Source organism: Nestor notabilis, unplaced genomic scaffold (assembly GCF_000696875.1).
Source record: "Nestor notabilis isolate BGI_N333 unplaced genomic scaffold, ASM69687v1 scaffold35233, whole genome shotgun sequence".
NCBI classification, from domain to species: domain Eukaryota; kingdom Metazoa; phylum Chordata; class Aves; order Psittaciformes; family Psittacidae; genus Nestor; species Nestor notabilis.
Window position 1 is genome coordinate 1 of NW_009922093.1, and position 21,637 is coordinate 21,637.

At 46.3% G+C, this 21,637-nt stretch overlaps 1 protein-coding gene across 2 annotated transcripts in view; it reads right to left on the minus strand.

Moving 5' to 3' along the window:
- Window positions 1-1,031: 1,031 nt before the first annotated feature.
- KSR1 (kinase suppressor of ras 1) overlaps window positions 1,032-21,637 on the minus strand; it is a 22,063-nt gene continuing 1,457 nt past the window's right edge. Inside the window, exons 1-18 of one of the 2 annotated variants that reach the window (XM_010011442.1) lie at window positions 19,524-19,800; window positions 13,426-13,573; window positions 11,060-11,528; window positions 10,082-10,086; window positions 8,538-8,598; window positions 8,201-8,284; window positions 7,566-7,627; window positions 7,349-7,455; window positions 7,024-7,192; window positions 5,752-5,793; window positions 5,084-5,138; window positions 4,485-4,530; window positions 3,893-4,272; window positions 3,140-3,236; window positions 2,426-2,559; window positions 1,874-2,005; window positions 1,504-1,639; window positions 1,032-1,169 (exon numbers count right to left, since the gene is read on the minus strand). In XM_010011442.1, the coding sequence (XP_010009744.1) occupies window positions 1,032-1,169; window positions 1,504-1,639; window positions 1,874-2,005; window positions 2,426-2,559; window positions 3,140-3,236; window positions 3,893-4,272; window positions 4,485-4,530; window positions 5,084-5,138; window positions 5,752-5,793; window positions 7,024-7,192; window positions 7,349-7,455; window positions 7,566-7,627; window positions 8,201-8,284; window positions 8,538-8,598; window positions 10,082-10,086; window positions 11,060-11,528; window positions 13,426-13,573; window positions 19,524-19,640 (2,382 nt within the window). In that variant the 5' untranslated portion in view covers window positions 19,641-19,800. Of the gene's footprint in view, window positions 1,170-1,503; window positions 1,640-1,873; window positions 2,006-2,425; window positions 2,560-3,139; window positions 3,237-3,892; window positions 4,273-4,484; window positions 4,531-5,083; window positions 5,139-5,751; window positions 5,794-7,023; window positions 7,193-7,348; window positions 7,456-7,565; window positions 7,628-8,200; window positions 8,285-8,537; window positions 8,599-10,081; window positions 10,087-11,059; window positions 11,529-13,425; window positions 13,574-19,523; window positions 19,801-21,637 lie in introns of those variants that run through there. The other variant, XM_010011443.1, reaches the window with a different exon arrangement.

The window sequence follows — 21,637 nt, forward strand, 5'->3', positions numbered from 1 at the left end:
GAGCCCCTTCCCAGGGCCGGTGGCCGCGCGGAAGCGCTCCCCAGCGCGCGGTGCCGCGGTGTTAGACAGTGGCCTCTTGCAGACGGGAGCTGTTATTGAAGCGAGCAGCCCACACCAAGCGGGAAAGGCAGAAAAGGAGGAGCTCAGATCGAGCGTGGGTTATGTCCGGGGTTAATTTCGTGGTTTGGTTTTGAATGGAAGGTGATTGTCCGAGTTGCCGGTTAGGATACAACACATGGAAACATGCAAGGTGGAGCCCGTTATTGCACCAGTAGCTACAACCTACAGAGAAATATGGGAGGGAAGGGAAAAAGACACCGTGAGAGTTAGTTTCCAGTTATTTAAAGCAAGCCCTTGAGAACTACGTGTTATAAAGGTTACACTAGAACTCAGTGCAGGGTTAGTGCCATGTTTCTCGGGGGGAGGTGAAGCATCTTCTGTGGGTTTGGAACCTGAGCCTCCTCCCAGGTGTGACCCAAGTGTAAGGCAGTTGAACAGCAGCTGAGTTGCTGCACTTTCATTTCACTGAACACTAATTCAGCTGCCAGTGCCAATAATTAATACTGACACTTCAGGTGCTTCTCCCTGTTAAAGGCTTTCAGCAAAGGGTAGTAACTTGTGTGAACCCCATGAACACGTGTGGGGTTTGTGTGGGTCAGTCCATCATCCAGGCAAAAATAATTTCAAAGGGAAACAGTGTCACATTCTCTGGTCCTTCCCTTCCTCGGCACCACATTACAAGGGAAATTCTAACCACTTTGGGGGCAGGATGGGCCCTTGCCAATACTCCTGGTAGTTCAAACATAAAGCAGGATAAATAATCTACTGAAGGAAGGAGGCGAATATGTTAAAGTAGGAAATTAACTGAAGCATTCAAGCTTAATTGCATAACTTCCTCGTAACTCAACAGCAGAACAGCCCGCTGTTACCCGCCCGTAGAGGTTTGCCAGCCCCCAGGAAGGCAAAGCACAGCACAGAAGTACCAGTTAGCAAATTCTGAGCAGCGTCAGTGTTCTTGCAGCAGCAAATACTCACTCAGCAGATTTCCAGAAGTGCCCTGGGTGGGAGAGCCGACGATTCAGTTTTGGCAGTTTTTCAAGCATATCCATGAGGACAGTGAAGCTCGGCCTCTCGCCGGGATCAAAGGACCAGCACGCCGAGAGAATCTCCTGCAAGGAGTATTTGTGGCTCATGATCTCTGTTCGGGTCAAGGCCAGCTCTGCAGAGCAAGCAGCTGACAGCACTGGGACTGGCACAAGCCCAGCCACAGGTACTGCTTAATAGAGGTCTTGGGCATTCTTATAATCCAGCAGTGTCCTGGTGGATGTCTACTTCCGTGTGGCAGTCAGGGGCAGAGGCTTGTACCTAACCTGGCATCCACTCTAATCTGTGTCTGCCCTGCCCGTTATCCTTAGAGCTATGAGTAAAATAAATCTCTTTAAGCAGCCCCCTCTTTCCTGATCAATAGCTCTGTGGAAGGATTCCTGCCACCAAGGTACTTACATTGACTTCTTTCCCCAAGCTGACTGTGGCAAGGACTTGCTTCACCCCTTCGCCACTCCCGATCTGCCAGATGAGCGCCTCGGCAGGCTGGGTCTTGAAAGGCCATTCTCTTGCTTGGAGCTCATACCACACAGTCCTGCAACAGCAACAGCAAATCAAGCCTTTGCCTGCTCTTAAGGAAAGATAGAAACCCTGTCACTGCTCCTGTTCCTTCAGCCGGGCTCCTCCTGTGGCTTTTGTAGTAGGTGAGGAAAATGCATCCCTGCTGGAATCCCACGTGTGAGAAGAGGACAGCTGACCCACAGGGCTCAGCCTGTAACAGATCTCCTTTAGGAAGCTCCCGTGGCATTCCCAGGTGTCCCTTTCTTACCCAAAGGCGTAGATATCCGCAGCTTTGGAGAAAGGCAGCTTGTCCTCATCTTTCCCAGGGGCCATCTCACGAACAATCTCGGGGGCCAGGTAACACAACCAGTCGTGAGGCAGCTTCAATTCGTTCTCCCTCCTGAGTTCCAAAGAGAGAGGTGACACTGAAACACTGCTACATCAGCCAGGAACAGACCAGCTCTGTGCTTCACCCAGTGCCTGGGCTTTAGGCACTCGACTGTGTTTGATGCCATTTCATTCCTAATTTTAGTGCCATATTAAAACCCCTGCATGTGTTAGCCTGACCCCCCAGCTCACTCTGGGGCTTAAGGTTAGTTTTGTTTGTTCTGTGTTCTGAGTGTTAACCCACACAGAACTCCCCAGCCCTGAGCTACTGGAACTGTAGCAAGAACTCTGCTTAGAAAAAGAAAACAAAGTGTATTCCAAAACTGTGAGTATGTCCTAAAGCAGCCGACGCTCCTCCCTTGTAACTGCGTTTCCCTCTTGGACCATTATTTACCATTCCAGAAGCAGATCCAGCACTGAAACCTCCACTTACCTTCCTTCCTGAACCACACCCGAAATTCCAAATAATCCAAAGTCAGTGATCACAACTTTCCCATTGTCATAGAAAACATTCTTGGATTTCAGATCCTTGTGCACAATGCCCTTCGCGTGAAGATAGCCCATGCCCTGGGAAACACGTGGAGATGGAAACTTTTAATTGTATTGTCACTAGGTACGAGCTGCTGACTCGGGCCCTGCTTTGCTTGGAACACACCCTGACCCTCCCCAGCCCAGCATAAAGGATGAATTGTAAGTGAGGACACAGCATCCGACTGATGCAGGAAGGGGGCAAGGGAGCAGATCTCGGTGTAGTGCTCCACCTCCACCTTGCTTTGCATCCTCTGCGTAGCAGGGCTGCTGGAGGGGGATACTCCGAGTTGGAGCAGTGAGTGGCTGTGGACCTCACAACTCTGAAGCCTCTATGCGTGAGCTGACACGAGTTTGCTCACTGAATTCACAGCGTATTTCTGCCAGAAAAGAAACTGGCAGCTTTAGAAACGCTTCTTCAGTTGAGCAATATTGAAAGCCCAGAGCAGACTGTGCAGCTCCGGCAGGAAACGCCATCTGCTTCCGAACGCACCAGCTCAGCTGCGGCTACCGACGGCAGAGACCAGGAGAGGAGGAGCCCTGCCCCACACACCCTCCTTCACTGCTCCCCTCAGCTCTGCCCCAAAGCAGAGCTCTCCCTTAGCATCACGTCTCTTACCTTAATGATCTCCTGTGCTATCTGCCGGGTTTTGTTAATGTCCAGGGATATCTTGGGGTCCCTCACAAACGAGTGAAGTGTCCTTCCTTTGCAGAAGCTACAGGAAAGAGGAACAACAATCCTGAAAAAGGTCTTCAAAATACAGAAGGGAAATAGGAAGGTAATACTGATGTCTAGTTGGGTTTCTTATCATGGTGACAGAATCCCAGCCCTCTTCCACTGCTGAGAATCACACTTTGAAGGACTTTAGGACTAGGAGAGTGGAATGCCCTTGGCCTTCAATAAATTCAACCTGCACAGGAACACCCCAAAAAGCTGTTGTTTAGGAGCTAAATGATTCCTAACTAAATACTGAAAATGAAGGAGGGACAAAAATAGCACCATTGCTGCCAAGTGTCCCTCAGAGGACCAGCAAAGGTAACTGGTGCAGTATCAGCCTCACACACTGCTTTGTTGTCACTTTGCTGCACTGGAACCATTTGGAAGGAGATGGCAGAGGAACAGCCTGTTCCAAATTTTTTTTCCTCCTACATTTTGAATTTTATTATTTAAGAATTCAAAATAAAAAGAAAATTGGCAAAAAATATTGCATGTTCCCTAGAAGGAGACAACGCTTGTATCCAAAACTGAGCAACGCAGCCTGCGTGTCTGCCACCTCCTGACAGCGAGAGGCTTCTTTTTCTACGTAACGAATAAATATTAACTTACAGAATATGTATATATTAAAACACTACCACGCTGCTCTATCCTTACCTGGTAATGATTGCTAGATGAGGGGGGTTCATGCATGCTCCCATGAAGAGTACCACGTTCTCATGCCGGGTCTGTCTGTAGTTCATCACCTCCTTCTTAAAGAGCTTGAGATGATCCTGGTTGTTCCCGTCTATCTCCAGCAGCCGGATGGCCACTTCCCCGTGCCACTTCCCCTTGTAAACCTTCCCCCACCGCCCTTGGCCAATGGGATCCCCCAGTTCAATCTGTTCAAAGGGGATGTCCCACTCCTGCAGGTACACGCTGGTCTGGCTGGGCTTGCGGTAAATCATCCCTTGCAAGCGGGGCCGCCTGTTTGGCAGATCCTCCACCTCATCCTCGTCATCTTCAGGTTCTGATTTATTAGCCTCTGGTTCCTCCACCTGCTCACAAACAGAGAAGGCAAACACATGCTGAGAGCCCCCTCTGAGGGGCAGGAGCAGCCAGCAGCACAGGCTGCTCTGAGAGAACCTCGGGGGTTGGATGTGGGCATCTGACATCCGTACGTCTGTGTGCAGGTGCAGACAAGAAAGGCTTCATCCCTTATAGAGATGAATCTGTAGAAAAGTGAGGGGCAAACCAGAAAAAAACCTACCTCTGCTTCACATTCAACTCCGTGTGTGCCAGGCTGTTGATCAGCACTAACAAGAGAAGAGAGGATTACAGTGAAAATGACGTTTGCATATCCACCCGAGTCAGAAAAGGGGCTGCTGCGTGTGCTTTTAGTGGCGTGAAGGAAGCAAATGGAGAACAGATCTTTACAGCATCACAGAAAAACACAATTACTGCTCCACTTAACAGATAAAGACTTTCTAAGGTTACTTTAGCAAATGAGGGACAAAGCCTTTGAAGTGATTTTCAGTGATTAAGTGGTAGGAATTGATCTGGCAGGGGCATGGCGACATCACTACAATGTGTTCTGGTAATGGATATTCCCATTCCTCCTACTGAGGCATCTAGATCAGAGAAGTGATTGTGAGCACTGGCAATGTGGGCTAAAATCTTCTGCATGCCACAGAATGCAGATCCTTGAACAGATGTTTGCTTGCAGCCAGGTGTGCCATTCTCTTTTAATTAAATACCCTGGGAGTTCTCAGCTAAGTTCAGTTTTGGACATGACACGGAGTTTTCAGACTGATCTGAAGCTCACCCGGTAAATACTGTGCAAATAGAACAATTTAGAGCTGTACTTACTTAGTTTCTGCAGCTGTTTCTGGAGGCTGTGCTGTCTGGGCAGGACTGGGAATTTCTGGGAAAATAGGAACATTCATGATACATATTTTACACTTTAATCTCCTACAGATCGGAAGTTTTAACACTGCAATAGTGATTACTTGCTGCTTATTCAGGAATTACGAAGTAAACTCAACCACAGACAATATGATTTCATACTTCCATTAAGTTAAAACTGTGCTCATCTTTCCTAGGACCTCTATGCCTGTATATTGACCAAGCCCAGACTTCCTCCCGTTCACCTGCTGATCTGTAATGTCTTTCAAGTCCTTGTCTGTGAACTGCTCACAGGCCTTCAAGTCTGCCCAGTGCCCTTTTATACTAGATACAAACCCCTAAAAGTGAGCCTTTTAAAAGAAAGAACACTGCTGTGTACAGAACCCCCAGAACAGCAGCAAGCTCTTTTCCAACCGACTATCTAAAGTGTCACCTTAGTACGTAAATCACATCAGTACCTCCTATTAGGAGAGAGGGGCCTGAATTCCATCCTGAGACAACAGAAAGCCTGAACTGGTTCAGATGCTCTTTTTAAAAGCAGAATTACTGTTCTCAGGCAGCATGCAAAGTTTACAAACAAGTTACTTTTCGGCAGTAGGAGCTGGTTAGTAGAATTAAACCCATGAACTCACCTGGGAAGATGAATTGTTGTCTGTGCTGAATGTAGTAGGCAGCTTTTGGATTAATTGTTTAAAAAAAAAAAGAACAGCAAATAAAACGTATCAGGAGAAAAAAACAACACAAACAAGTTAGAGGATCATCAGTGAGTGCTCCATATGCATTCCATGAATTAGTCCCAGCTCACTGCTGGGAAATGTATTAGTAGATTATCAGCCTGCTCGAGGGGGTGAATTCCAGCACATGCATTTTGGAAAGACTACAACAGATGATACTTGTCAAATGAGAGCTAGTAAGCAAACAGTCTGGTGGGGAAACAACACATTCAGGCTTCAAGTGGCGGAGGCAAGTTGAGGGGCCCAGGGGTGTGAAAGGCTGGTGCTCCGGTGCCCTCTCGTGTCTTCAGCTTTTCAGAGGTGCACCCAGAGCAGCTGAAGCTCTTGAGCCATCTGCAAACTGTTCTCTGCGTTTCAGTGAACTTGAGCAGAATGTCCCAATACGCAGTAGCTGCAGTAGAATCCTTGTACTAAGCTCGTTCTGCTTCTGCTCCTTCTGACTAAGCTGAAATAGCAACTTCCACTCACAGATCAAGAGCTTGATGCAAAAATACAGCAGTGTTGAAGGCTAGATGGAGCAGTTACGAAACCACATGCTGCTCGATTTCCAGATCAAAGGGATTAAATTTATTCTCACGATGTAAATCTTTGCCTTTGTCAAGAGATTCTGGCCTCTATTGACTGATAAAGACTGCACATTTGGGTTCCTCATCTGTAAAGCAGGTAGAGCCAATTCTTCTCTACCATATGTGTATGTCAGTGGTTTAGAATTGTTTGTTGCTGGTTATCTTTTGGAAGGCACTGGTAAAGTAATTCACTCAGGTTCTCATTTGTATGCTTTGCTCTAGCAATCAATTTAGGATCTAAAGCCACTGGTGACCCAGCACAGCAGGCAGCATGCATTTCACAGCACAGTGAGAGAAGGGAGGAGAAAGAATATAATGGGTTTTTAGTCCCTTCCAGAAAAGGAGAAGAGGGATCAAATAATTTAAGAAAGGTGCAAACATTCCTCAGTAATGTCTCCTGCAAAGGTACCTTGTTGATACCACTTAAAAACTTGTAAGAACAATTTTGTTCTATAAGGTAACAAAATACACCTTCAAACCTTGCTAAAGATACAACCATCCATGTAGTCAGAAACCTGCCATTGCCTGTGAAGACTTATCAGCCTCTGAGTGTATAGAGGCCCTTCTGATCTTGGTAGGGGTCTCCTGAAAAAGCCGTGTTTACCTGGGAAGTTAAAGCGTCCATCCCTGTGGCCCATGGGAGAGGGGTTTGGGGGAGGTGTTGCGCTGGGAGGGTTGGAAGACTGGAAAGGGGCTGGAGAAGAGGGTGTGGATGAGGTTGTAGAAGAGGGATTACTGCTGGAGTCCAGATGGTTTATTGCTGGTGGATGCTCCTGCAAAGCGAAGGAAGTCACTCGTAAGGAGACAATAAAAAGGAAGACAGAATTGCCCTCAATGTCTACTGAACATCAGGGAAAGGAAAGCTGTCCCAGCCTCGGGTACAGCAGAGTTTCCTTACAGACACCAGACCCACTGCAGTCACCATGTACCTTTTTAGTTAGTGCTTTGGGAAGAGTTCCAAATTGTGGCTCTGTTGGTCTGTCTACTGGATTATTGATATCAGAAGGGACAGACTCTGTTCTTCTTATTTTTGCTACTGAAAAACAGGTGGGAGAAGGGAGGAAAAAAAGCTTTAATCAGACTTTTTTATTCTTGTGATACCATCAATTACATTGAAATGCCAAGAACTTGCAGAAAATTACTTACTGGGAAGGAAGGAGATTCTACAGGCAGGTGCCTCTTTAGTACATTTGTTGTGACATTTTAATCTGAAAGAGATACATTACATGTTAAATAGCAGCTTGTTCTTTCCCCAGAAGAGGAAGCCTACCCTTAATTTGTAATTCTTATGCTAATCTCAGAGGGAGTTCTGGAATGCTCCTGGCCCCAGAGCAGCATGCATTCATATGAAGAATCCTATTATGTGTGTCATTAGGCTAATGAAAGCCATATACATATCTTAGCATCTGATTTATTTTTAATGTAGTTACCTTCACTGACTCTCATCCAGCTACAGTAAAGCACTAAATCTCAGTGCTCTGGACTAACAACCCAGACAGAGAACTAAAATCCTCGCTGCTGTTTGGTATGCAGCTCCCACTGCAAGATTTGCCCATGATCAGGTAGGAAGCCTGTGGCAGGGAACTGGATTTGGTTCATCCATGTGTCAGGCTGCCAACCTAAAGTGTAAGTTGTGCCAGAGCCTCCCTTTGCCAGTTCAGAAGCTCACTGAAAAAGTGATGCCATTGCTAAGGGTGCAGCACATCAAGGGACACGTGTTACTGGCAAACTTCAATGAAACACATGCAAAGTTCTTCTGAAGATGATTGCTGTGTGCTCACCTGCAGTACTTACACTTCACCCCGAACATCATGCTCTTCTGACAGACTTGGCAAATCTGAGATAACCAAGACTTTGTAGAGAACCTAAATAGAGACAAGAGGGGAAAAACGATGGTCACTGGTGCTTAAAGGAAAATTAACCTTTGTAGGTCGCGACAGGCTGGACTGCTTTAGAAATGAAGCTGAAATACATAGTTAAGGCTGAACTTGGCAAACGAGGCACCAGATCCAACGTCCAACCTTAGTCATGACTGCTACAAACATCCTAAAACGCTGGGATTCTGTTCTGCTTGGACCCCTCAGTCTGTCCCTAGGGCTCCCGCAGCGTGTTGCTTACCTGTGTGTTACAGCTAAGCCAAAGTCTCTTCGTACCGTTTGAGGGGATCCTTGGGAGAGTTCTGGTGGAGAACAAAAGGATGTTTTAGGGAGGCATCACTCACAACTGTGCTGATCAGTCTAGGCAGAAACAACGTGATCACTGTCACAGGTAAGGACCAGCAGCCACAACACTGTCAGTAGCACAGCTGAGATCGCTTTGCCTTCTGCTGCAAAGCTACTACCAGATCCTATCTGGTGTTAGTTCTCACATGGAGGCAATGTAAGATCAGATTTGGTTGTGGAATCATAATTCTTCCTTTTTTCTTTTTTTTTTTTTTTTTTTTGTTAAATCATTATGTTTTACATTTAGGGATTGCAGAGTCCATCTGATTAGGTCCAGGCCATTCTTAAAGTGGAAAGCCAGGTTTAATTCCCCATTGGTTTACCACAGATGTCACCACCCAGCTCTCATGCAGTGTCAGATAATATTTTTCTACATTGAAAATCATTATCTCCATTTTATAGACAGGGCCAATGTGACCCAGAAGAATAGAAAGATTTATGTGAGATCACTCAGCCAGCTGGAAGTGCAGACCTCAGAACGCCAGCTCAGCACTCCAGTGGGTATCGCACGTAACTTCCCAAAAACTCTCCAATATTTAGATTCTGGCATCGTTCCTGAATTAAGCCATGTTGCAAATCTGGAGGAAACTCAACTCTGCAAGTATCAACACAGCTTCAAGGCTGGACACTGTCAATGCTTACAAAAAGCCAGTCTCTTTATTTGACCCTAGATGGCACCAGATTCTTTTTTATCTTTATTCCAGTAAACTTTTAAAGGCATCTGTGGTCTTCAGCACCTTAGAATAGGCTGGAAGTTGCTTTTCCAAGGAATATCTAGTGTGGCCATCCAACTGCAGAGTCATCTTAATTAGTTACAATACAACAGTTAAGATGGCTAAAACCAAGGGACCCCCATCTCTGTACATTAGCTTCCAAGGCTACAGGTTGTGTCTGAGACAGGCACACGTGGTCACACCAGCCTAGCTAACATGCTAAATGGCATTAGTACGTCACTGGATAAAAACACAAGAACATTAAACCATTAAACACATGAATAGACTCATCAGCATCAGGGGAGCATCCCACAGAAGGCTGTATGAAAGAGTCTGATTTCATTACAGAGATACTTGACAATGAATGTCCAGAGATACTTAATAGTAAGATCTGAAGTTATTCGTAGTACCAAGAGGCATCGATAACAACTGTCTGAAGTCACAGACAAGCATTTACACCCAACCCCCTTGCTGTAGCCCTTTAAAGACCAGTGTTCCTTTTCCTTGCTCTTGTCATCTGAGGAAATACCAGGTACAAAAAAGACCATGTGAACATCCTGCAGATCTCCAGTAGGCCAAGCTCCTGTTAGAGTTAACAGCAGCTCTGGGACAGAAGGCCCTGTTGAGGACCTCCAGCGGCTGCACAGGGATGATCACAGAGAGCTGACAGGACAGGTTCTTCTCTCTCTCTCAATGAAATGAAGACAGCCCTGTAAAAATCTCTTACCGAACCTAGAGAGAAAAAATACACATTTTTAGACATTGATATTGATGTGACAGGATACACACTTTGCTAGAGCAGAAACTCCTTCCTGCAGCTTTTGGTATCAGGTTTGCAAACATCTCTGGTTTTGAAGGCTCCTGAAGTTGCTGCATAGCCAGTATTTTCCTGCTTACAATGGGTAGTCTTTGCTGGGTAGAGCTCCAGCCTGTGAGTGCAGTGTACAAGAGTGCACCTGAATTGTGTCTTGCAGATGGGAATGTAATTTGGGCAAACAGGTCCTGAGCGGAACAGGCTCTGTGAACTTTTCCAGGTGGTCAAAGAGTTAGTGTAAGTTGTAATGATCCAGTGCCTGCTGCAGAATCTGGATGCTGACCTAAGTCTCTGATGTTTTGGGATGGGCAGAGGCTCTGGAAGGCACGTTGTTTTCCCCACTTCAACTATTTGTTATATGTTAGATAATTACACTCCATCCTGCCTACATAAAAAAAGTGTATCTCAAAGCCTAGATCAGTCCATAAAATGGTGCAGCCTAAGACCATTTGCCTTGTTATGGAGCTGTAACACTGTAATAAATGTGTTTTAAAGCTCACACTAGCCGCTAAGATACATCTTAAGATAAAAACATAAAAGGATACCAGCCACTTACACCTGAACCGTGAGGAACATTTAAGGACAGAAGAGAATTCTAGTACATGGAATTGGCTATTAGATGCTTTAGAAAAACTGGTTGGGGCCCTTACACAGCAGCAGCCATCCCAACCTCCCCAGCAGGTGCAATTTCAAATGAATTCAAATGAAGTACACCATTAACAAGCAGGTTTTGTGGTTATCTTAGAATATCCTACTGATAGAGGTTCTCACACCACAGTGAAATCATGACCAGGCAACTCTTTCGGAGAGTCAGAACTGGAGCACTGAATGCCCTTTGGTATGAACACAGCCCACCAGCACCTGTGGGGAAGGAGGAAGTGTCATGCTTACTTTATTGGAGGAACTTCATCTATCCTGTTCCCCAGCTGGGATTCATGGGACTTGCTCCTTGTGAGGGTTGGGAAGTTAGGTAGCAGCTGAAAAACCTTCCTGCAAGGGGGAGGAGGAGTCCGTGGTGGCTTTAGCTTGTGCCGCCGCTTGGTTTGAGGAGTGGTTGGAGGAGTGATGGTGATGCTGTGAGGAGTCCTTGGCGTTAACCTTCCACTGTGTGCGGGGAATGCAAAAGGGTCCAGGAGGTTTTCTGCATAGATAGAAGGTCCGTGACTGCAGGCGAGAGGGTCTGAACCTGGGATTGTAGAGACTGACACAGAGCGTGGCTGCTGGCTGTTGCCCTTGGGAGGGTGCAGTGCAGAGGGGGTCCATGTGGGCGCAGCGGAGCCGGGGGACTCGGTGGTGGTGGAGCTGTTCTCTCGGCGCGCCTCAGAGAGGTTCATCAGCACATCGTCCCTCAGCTCCCCGCCTGCTCACCAACCACAGCAGTGTTAGTGACTGCTTAGAAAGAAAGCCAACCCACAGACACACACCACATCATGCTGCTTTGGGCTACCAGGTGTTTTTTTTCCCCTGTGTGGTACCCAGCCAAGGTGCCAGCTTAATTCCTCCTTCCCTAACACCCATCAGCTCCAGTAACCTTTAAAACAAGAACAGCAGTAACTACCCTTCATTGCTATCTGTAGCTATGTATTTCAAAGGCTAAAATCAGGTCCTATGTTCTAAGATGGGCTGAGTTTTAACAGACTGGGCCTATTGAAGCATGTGGGATAAACATACCTACATAGAACAGGCACCCACATCCCACTGCAAACCTGTGTGGATTTGGTACTAATCTGTGTAAACAACCTGGTAGCCTGTCTGCTTTCAGACTGCTCTTTGGTAAAGAGAGGAAACTATTTTCTATTAGCCAATAGAAGTGCTAAATAGCACTTAAACTGAGAAGGGCCATTAGATTGGGAATAAGGAGTAACTAGAAGCTCCTCATACTCATTGGGCCACTTCTCTCTCCCGCTGCGATGGCCACACTGCCTCCTGCACTGCCTAGCACTGTACTTCTGCATGGCCCAGCACAGCTCGTAGACCAGTTCTGGGCATAAATGGGGGAAAAAAGGCCTGCAGGCAGCAAAGTGGGAATGCACAGATCACTGGGGTGATTTCAGAGGCTTAATTCTCAGGATAACTCTCTGTCCTTAATGACTTAAACCAAGGTGAAAAGTCAAAGCTTCAGGGCCTGATGTCCTGGTGACCAGTCAGTGGCTGCAAAGAGATCAGATACCTGGATTTTAAAAAATATCTTTTCTTTATGAGTGAATGCCACGACCTCTGAGCACGGCTGGTTTTGCCACAGTATGGATGGGAAAGATTTAACAAGCCGGGACAAAAAAGATTAGGAAAAAGGAAATCTGAAACTGAGCTGTTTGCTGACTTTTCCATTAACTAATCTTTATGATTTGCAAATGGGATGAACTGTCATAATACCAACAGGAAACACCAGCTTGCAGTGACAGACTGGTAATTGCTATGGAGAAAGACCTGATGCACATTAGTACCAGTGAGCTGTGAGAAACTCTCTGTACAAACAGATTTTACAATGCCTTTGAACATAGCCTGGGGAAGGTGACAGGGGAAGATGGTGATGCAGCACCCTGGGAATCTTGAGCCTGACTGATCTTAAATAACTCTGTCAGATCCACTTGCCTGCTATAATTACACAGTACCCTGCTTCCCATAATTTCAAGGTAAATCAGAGTTCTGTCTAGCTCTTGAATCTGCTATTGGAATTTGGCTAACAATTCTATCAATTCTAGCAAAGAACAATAGCAGGAGGCAGGGGGATTTAAAGAGAAGTGAATCAACTGGCACACTACACAATTCGGTGATAAAGGGTTGTTGGAGCAATGTTTTTCTCTTCCAAAGCATTGAGCTGAACAATACTCAGGCTTCTGAGCAAAGTAATGCCAAACAGAATTACACCTTCCCTCTGAGCTAGCAATATTTGGGGAGGGGATTACCTACAAGAAATCTGGTTGTATTTGTTAGGTCAAGGATATGAATGATGGAGGATTAACTGGAGCATTAGACACAACTCTGAACAGAGAGGGGTTAAGTCTATCGAGTAGGAGAGGATATTTCTACATAGTTATTTCCATTTACTTATTTATCTGACATGCTGTCAAAACCAAATCAAATCCACAGCTCTAGATGAGTCTGATCAGTGCCAATTCATGTACATCCAAGAGCCTGATTACAGAATATGCCCAGAGACATTGTGTAGAGGACTTTGCAGATTGTCTCATAGCAAAGGAAGCAGGAGGGGGCCGGGTTGCTGGGAAGCTAATGCCACAGCACAAGGCAGGCTGTACCTGATTCAGTTGCCTTCCGCAAGCAGCTCAGTGCCCCATTGAGCCGGGAGCACTCCTCATCTCTGGCACCACATCTCTTCATTGTTTCTTTCACCTTTGACTCATTCATTTCTAGTAAGGCATCTAAGGTCAGCTCCTCTGGTATCCTCTGCAGAAAACAAGATGATGCATTTATGGGTTTTTTTAATACACATATATAAGGCTGTCACATGTTGTTCTGATATACTTTAAATAGTGCCACTGTCTCACTGCCTGGTCTGACTCATGGTTTACTCATTTTGGGAGTGCATCTCTTGAGGATCACCGGGTCGGTGAGATCTCAGCAGTGCTCAGCCCCCTCTCCCCTCTGCAGCACGAGAGACCAGGCGTTTGCTGGAGCCTGCTCTGTATCACTAGGGCGTTATGGTCATTCGCTGGTGTTTCAGTTAGGATTAGGGGTGGTGGAAGTGTTCCTCTCCCCTTGTGGAAAGTTTTCCCTCAGTATTTTTGAAAAGCTGCTACTGAAAGCGTAACTTTTTCATTGGAAGTAGCAGTCAGAAACAAAACAGGCCTAAAACCTGAAAAAATGTCAGATAAAGATGTTTGGCTTTTCAGTAGGGAAGTGACAAGTAAAACCAGTGAGGAAAATGACTTCTTTCATTTAACAAAATGCAATGTTTTGACAAAGAGATAGTGACCTCCTCCATAAGCAATTTTTCCTTCATTAGAGAACCAGCCTTACCCGTATCTTGCTTGGAAAGATACTTGTGCAGAACTCCTTGTACATTTTAATACACCAAAGCCCCCACAGTGATAAGGTGTAGATCAGGCACACACAAAAGATACAAGAGACTGGAAAGCATGAAATGATCTGGTATTTCCTGACACAGAACCGAGCTGTGTTGCCTCCCTCCTCCCCCATTCAAAGGTTTCCAGTGTAAGTCTGCAGCAATTGTAGTTAATAAACAAAACCAGGATATTTAACCCAGATACCCAAGAATTTCCCTGAAAGTTTTGCCTAAACAAACCTCCCTGCTCCCAATGAGATCACAAATTTCACAATATTTGGCCTCTTTCCTAAAGTTTTGACTCCTGGAATCAAGTTATTTAAAAGGGTTTTAGTGTTTATTTGAAGGGGAAGCTCCAAAGTGTGTCTCACTGTCTAGAGAAACAAAAAGCTTGAAATGCTCCAGATTCTGAAACCCTGCTTCTGAATGTTGTTGAGTGTCCTTTAACAATTGCATCTTTCTTAATCCGGGCTCATGCCTTTGAGGTCTGACGCATGACTTCTGACTTTAACTGTGACAGTGCTAGAACAGCCCCAACCTTTGGAGCTTTGTAGGTGCTGACACAAAGAGGAATCACATAGTTTCCATTTTTAGTAACTATTGCGTGGAGCAGAGGAAAAAGAATAACTTAAGAAAGGGCAGAAGTGTGAGAAATGCATCCTGCATCTTCTGTCACATGCCCGAATCGGATGAGACACAACACAGCTGACGTGAGGAGAGGCCAGGAATTTAAATGAGCCGTGAGCACAAAGCAGGGCCACAGCAGAGCCAGAGTTCAGTGAAGTCAGGGTGTGTTTTCTTTTTCCATAATTAATATTAGCAGAATAAAAGCACAGCTACCCCAGCTGATGCTGGCTATTATTATTTCAATTCTCTGTACACCCTCACCACCAAGATGCAGCAATAAGGCTGCCCCAAAAAGCTTCTTCCTGAATGTCTTCCACTTGGATAAAATGCAGGAAGCGCATAGACTCCAGTGAAAACACAGTGCAAAATCTGCCCTCCTGGGATCCCTAACCTGTTATTACACTCCAAAGGACAAACCCCCCCAGGGGTTCAGATCATCTGACCAGAAACTGGAATGGGTTTCCATGACTCAAATATTCCAGCACCAAGCCAGTACCGGTTTGTTTACACAGAGCCCCAACCAAACTGGGCTGATAACAACAGAGTTAATCCAAGCCTTACAGTTAGCTACTTCCCCAGCTCCCCCTGAATTCCTCTCCCCAGCTGACAGAGGCATCTTTGTTCTGTGGTACTACAAGGGCGCTTTGATGCAGGACATCCCCAGCAGCTGTAAAAGGGGCAGTGATGGGGGGCAAACACAGAGTGAGATATACTGTAATACATTAAGTTTTCTACACCACCCCGGGTGCCCTGTGCTCCGGAGCAGGGAAGCTAATGTTTCCCTAGGAAGCACCAGGGAAAGCCAACGTCTCTTACAAAAACATTTATCCCATTTCATGCTTTTACACGGTCCTGCAGTAAGTGGGATAACAGCGATGTCCTTGAGTTATCCTGAAACATTTCCTCACCCCACCACTCCCCACTAAGGAAACAGCCCAGATGATGTAGCCACTGTGTTCATACCATCATCGCAGATCCCAGTGCAAGCTACCCAGCCACATTACCCTGCACCACCTCCCCTCCCCATCCCTCGCATGGCACACGTGTAACCAGTAACTTATTAGAACTATTAGTAAGTCATTCAGTGAAGTGGAGGAGACAAAGATTTCCTGGGGAAAGCAAACCTTTCCCACCACAGGCAGGTCTATTGCTCAACAGTTTAATTTTAGCAAGACAGAACAGCAAGTTGTAGGAAAGTATAAGTACAGAAAAGGAGATTATATTTAAACAATCCCAGTGACCTTGAGCTGGGCGAGCTCAGACTTTGTGAACCTGCTGCCAGCCCCCATGACACGCGACAAAAGAAATAAGCCTTTAAAGAGGGGGGGAGGGAGGGGAAGTAAGAGGCTTTCTTTAAACAGCCACTCATGTGCTGCACATATGTGGTGGCTTAATATAAAACTGGTCAACCTGATCCCTGCAAGATTGGCCTGATATGATTTAGCTCTGTGTTAGCCCCTCGGCCAACGTGATAATGTGACGGTCGCTAGTTCAAGGCGGCTCCTAAACCAGGTTCTGATGATGGTGATGCTGTGGCTCAGCTGTTGAGGAGATGAATGTCCCCTTCGAAGTGCCCCAACAGGGTCCATCTCGGAGGAGCATGTGGTGGGCTCCAACCCCCAGCGCAAGTGCAGTTCTGGGCCCTTGCAAAGGGGCTACACCCCATCTTCAGCACTGAGGGTGAGAAATGTGGGTCCAACAGATCCCTCTCTACCTGCTTCTTCATGGGTGCTGTGGCTTTAAAGAAATGCAGCTTAAAGGCCTGTATTAGGGCCAAGCCAAGTACCACCTCCCTGGGCATGCCTTGCCTTGACTGCAGAGTGACAGGGGAAGCTGCAAGATATTCAGATACTACTCTAATAATTAGGTCAGATTAAAAAAGGAACAAAGAAAAAGCAGGAGAGACAGAACCTGCTTTCAATCTTTCAGCACCTCGAAACTGCCAGCAAAAGCTAAAGCCTTACCCACCACACATTGCTCAGCAGAAGTGATGCTAGAAAGCCCAAGCCAGGAAATTATTCCTCTCTGTAACAGGTAAGAGGACTGTTGTACAAAGCCCTCCTGCTTATCAGACATACAGACAGTGCACGTCATGTTACACGTGTTTGAAAGAGACAAAAGTAAATCACAGGGTATGCAAGAAGCCATCCAAAGGTTAGCCTCAATTAGTCAGGGTGAAGAGTTCACAAGAGTCTTTAATGTTGTCTGGTGTCCAACTTACTTAAATCCCTGAAACATGGCAAAAATGCTGGTATCTACCTCAGTGGATGGGTTATTTTTGGTAAAGATTCCATCCTGCAGATAAGCCCACGGAGCTAATGCTGCTGCTCGCAGCCTGCAGCCTCAGCCTGACCTGCTCCTCGGCCTGGCAGACTCGGCTCTTCCTCTGAAGCTGGGCAGTTACCAAAGGCCCCAAATGCCTCCTCTTAAATCAATACATTCCCTCCCCAGTCATCCCCCATAAGGCAGCAGATGCTAGAAGAGAAAGCCCATTACATAAAGTGCTTAAATTCCCACTGATAGCTCTAAGCAAAGCATGTAAGGATGCTCTTAAGAACATCTTGTGCCTGCTAGTTGTTATTTTGCTCTAGTTTTCTGGTGGCCAGTGGAGAAAGTACTGAAACATTGTTGTATTATTTCTGGAGATTTAGTGGGCATTCTGGAAAGCCTCTCTCATGGAATTTCTAGCTTGCATTAAGCTGTGAGCATCCAGAGGCTATGGTTTAACATAATGTCTCCCTCCTCATTGTTTCACCTCTCACCCAACGGATGGTAGAGAGGAGGTGACAGTCCTAGGGCATTCAGTGGCCGGGAGAGCTGCTGTCACTACTGTTCTGTGGGAAGGCAGTTGTAGGGGCTGCAGTATTTCACTGCAGATCCTGAGGGGTACCATGAGCCTCCTGCTGACCATGAGTGACTCACAGTGACAAGGCTGTGAGGGGCACTTGGACCCCTTGGCAGGGGAAGGGAACGCTGGCAGTGGAAGAGAGCATTTTCCAAGGGCTGTTTTCACTGGGGAGGGGCCTTCAGCTGGAACACAGCGATGGAGTTTTGGATGCAGGAAGCCTGCAGGACTCGTTTAATTTGCATACACACAATTAACACATTCAGGGTCCCTGCTATCTGGCAGTCCAGCCAGAGCCTCCGCTGCCATGCCCATGGAAATCCCGAGCCAAGAGCCAAAGTCCTCATGGTCTGTTCATGCAGATATGCTGACAGAGAAAGATGAGAGGATACAGCTGTGGAAACCTGATAGGCTTAGGCAAATCTGCCTCTCCTATTCCCCCAACCAAAGTAAGGATGCACACACATAAAGCCCATACTTTTCCTCCATCAGTTATCAACTAGATCATAGTCTGTGCAAGTACAACCATCTGCCATGATCTCTCAGTGTCAATCTATGCCAATGCCTCATCCTCCACAGGTTTTCCCTGAGGAGACTCTCAGCAGACCATTCCTCCTCAAGGCACGAGCCCTGCTCTGCCCCGATGTGCCAAGTACTGCCTTTGGCTTGCTCAGGAACCACTCCTGACTACTCACATGAAAGCAGGTCTTTGGCATAACACTAAATGGGGAATGAGACAAGTCTCACAAGCAAACAGGAGGTATTACAAAGAAATATATACATTAGGAGTCAAATACATTCCCCAAGTGGAAGAGCCGTAACCCAGCGCTGTTCCATCTGCCCCGGCAGTCTCCCTGGTGGCACAGTTCTGCTCAGAGCCAGCAAGCTCTGGGGCAGGATCTGCCCCTCCCTGTGCATGAGAGTTATCTACTCTAAAAACAGCTTTCCAAACTTGATTGACTGGAACCCCTGCTACACGGGGAGCAGGGCTGGTTCAGGCATGTTTCAGAAGATGATAAGGAGATAACTATGTTCTCATGCTATTTTTTAAGACGGTGACAAGTTGTATGTGGGAAGACACAAATATAATAGTTAAGTTTCTGGGAAGAACAACAGTAAAGGCAGTGAGGACTTCTTTCCGTGCTGAAGAAAATAAGCCAATAGAGATTTTTAATCTCTCTGGTTTAGCACCCATGCCCCAAGCCCAGAACCAAGTACGTACCTCTGCAAGAGGTTTCTTCCATCAGCCTAAGAGTGGGGACAGCACTCTGTTCACATCCTCCTTCCCTCCCACCCCACCTGAATTCTTGACTCCAACTCTCAATGGGAGCAGGACAATCCAGATCAGTATATTATTCTAGTTCTGTTTTCAGAGCAACTTCTACCCACTGAAGACCACTACACAGCTTAAATGTATCTTCTGTCTACGGTTCCTTGGTTCCTTGCCCTGTCTTTTCTAGTGCTCAGTTCAAGTATCTCTTTTTCCAGTTTCAGTCCATTGTATTTAGTAATTTATGCATCATTCTCAGTACTAAACCACAGGCGCACAGTGCTAATCAATCGCTGGGACTCCCAGCCAAAACCAAGAGCATTTCCTAGACAAAAGAAGACAGTTCCAGAAGAGCCTTAGCCAAGCTCCATAGCAGAGCCTGCTCCACACTAGTTCTACCACTATTTCTATGGTAAAAGTCTGTCTGGAAACTGGTGAGAGGCACAATAACAAAGAAACAGAAATAGCACAGGTTGGGGTGGGGGTTCAAAGCTTCCTCACCCCTCAGAGCTGTGTGTTCACAGAGAGCAAACAGCATCACCAGAAGGAGCTTTAATAGGTTAGATTGAAGCTTGTATTCACCACCTACCTCCAAGTCTGCTAGGTCCACACAGAGCAGCCCTTTCACCCTGCGCAGCATGACTGGCTCACTGTTATCCACCTTCACCGGAGCTTTAGCTGTTGCCCAACGCCACAAACAGTGCATTGTTATTACTCTAATCTCTCGCAGAACTAAAGGATTTTACAAGCAGTCATTATTCTTGTTTTAAATATAGGTTTTCAGAGAAAGAAAGGAGTCCAGCAAGACGACAGCAATTATAACAGCAAGAGCTTTCAAGCTTCACAATGTCTAGAGCGAGTCACTGAGCAAAAATAGTCCTCACTCTGGACTAGAGGAGTCAGCAGATATTCTAAATTGGAGCCGGTGCTCTATTTCTGACAGGAGAGCCTGGGAGCTTCTGTGCTTCCCTGCGTGGCAGCTTTATTTGGGAGAGGACTGGAGGGAGAGAGGGGAGGGGGAGAAAGAGAGAAAAAGGGCATTGTTTTTCTATCTGAGCTAAAAGGCTGCTTGCATCAGGCTAGTTTTCAAAGGTGTTATGTCACAGATTAGCACAATCTTGAAATACTCTCTCCAGCAACACTAGAAAAGCAAAGGGAATCAGAGCCATTTAAAAAAGCAAAACCCCATGAACTCAGGCCTTTCTCCCTGCTGTCCATGACAGGCAGTGGGCCCAGGAGAGCACCTCCTGCATCCTACCTGCTGTTTCTGTTCAGATCTCAGAGGTGGTCAGGCAAGGGCTCTGCTGCAGCTGTGCTCCAAGACCCTACAGGTACCAGGCAGCTTCTCCAACAAGTTTCAGAGCCTAGAAGTCTCGAAAAGAGAGGGCTATGTGCCTAATACGAATACACTATTACAACAATATCTTAGAGATGGGAAGTCATTCCCCAGTGTATCCTGTACACCAGCCACAGAACCAGGGATGGAACATGGGTGTGTCTGTTTTTACTGTCTGACCTACTCAGCCATCCCTTTAAGGGCTCCCTATCCACCCCTCTCCCCAGTCATGTCACAAGCAGTGTGCATAAAGCTAAGGGAAACCATTACATGTTTCTTAATAACTAACCTATTAAAGCTCCTTCTGTCAGTGGTTTCCATTTTGAGAGCATTCAGCTGAGGTGCAGCTCACACGCTGTGTGAAATCTGAGCAACAGCAGGTGGAACAGTTCTGAAAGACAACTCCTCACAGACAAACCTCTCCCCTGCACTGTGCTATCCATGCCACAAACACCAACACTGGCTCCCCTGTTTTCTAAGCAGTGAAGTAACAGGACAAAAAATCACTGCAAGAACAGAGCAATTAGTTTATAGCTCAGCTATTTCCCCATTTACAGCCTGTTCCAGCATGTCTACTCAGAAATCGTGGAATGACCCAATGGGTGTTGCAGGTCTCCTGTCCAGCTCATACACGTGCTACAGAGCTCTCTGCAGCTGCATGAAATGGGTGCAGAACTCTTAAAAACTAACCAGACATTTGGAATAACAGAAGAATTTAAATGCTTTGTTACACCTCTAATGTTTCTGTCCCAGAGAGCAGAAAGAACATCATTACACTGGTCATTGCTTGGGAGGGGGTAGCAAATGAGCCTGAATAAAAATAATAAACAGATGGAAAATATTCTCTTCCTGCATAGATCAAAACTGAATTTGTCACCCTTTTTAATGTCACACATAGGGAAGGGCAGCCTCAACCCTCTTTGCTCCCTGAATTAACAGGATGTGACAGATTTGAACTGTCCACCTCTCTCCCTCCTTCCTCCCCCTTCTCTTCACCTCTTCCCTTCCCCCGTTCTGCAGCATCACAAAGGATTTAAAAAGGAGCTACAAAGACATTCTTTTAGGCTCAGGCAATTCCAGTAACCTTAGAAACCCACAATAGTTGGGAGCCTGGCAGTTTGGCCACGGCAACGGGAAGCTTTGCTGTTCACTCACTGTCAGTGCTGCACCTTTCGCTCTGCTACCCAAAACCTGGCCGGGCTGGAGGGCAACATCCAGCATCACATGCAAAATGAACAGTACTAAATAAAAGGAACAGCTTGGTCCTGGGCTCATCCTGTTTCACCAGAGTCTGCTTAGTTACATCAGGGCCAAGCTGGAATAACTTCCATGAAAATCTGTGGAATTTTTCACTCAGGCAGATTCCT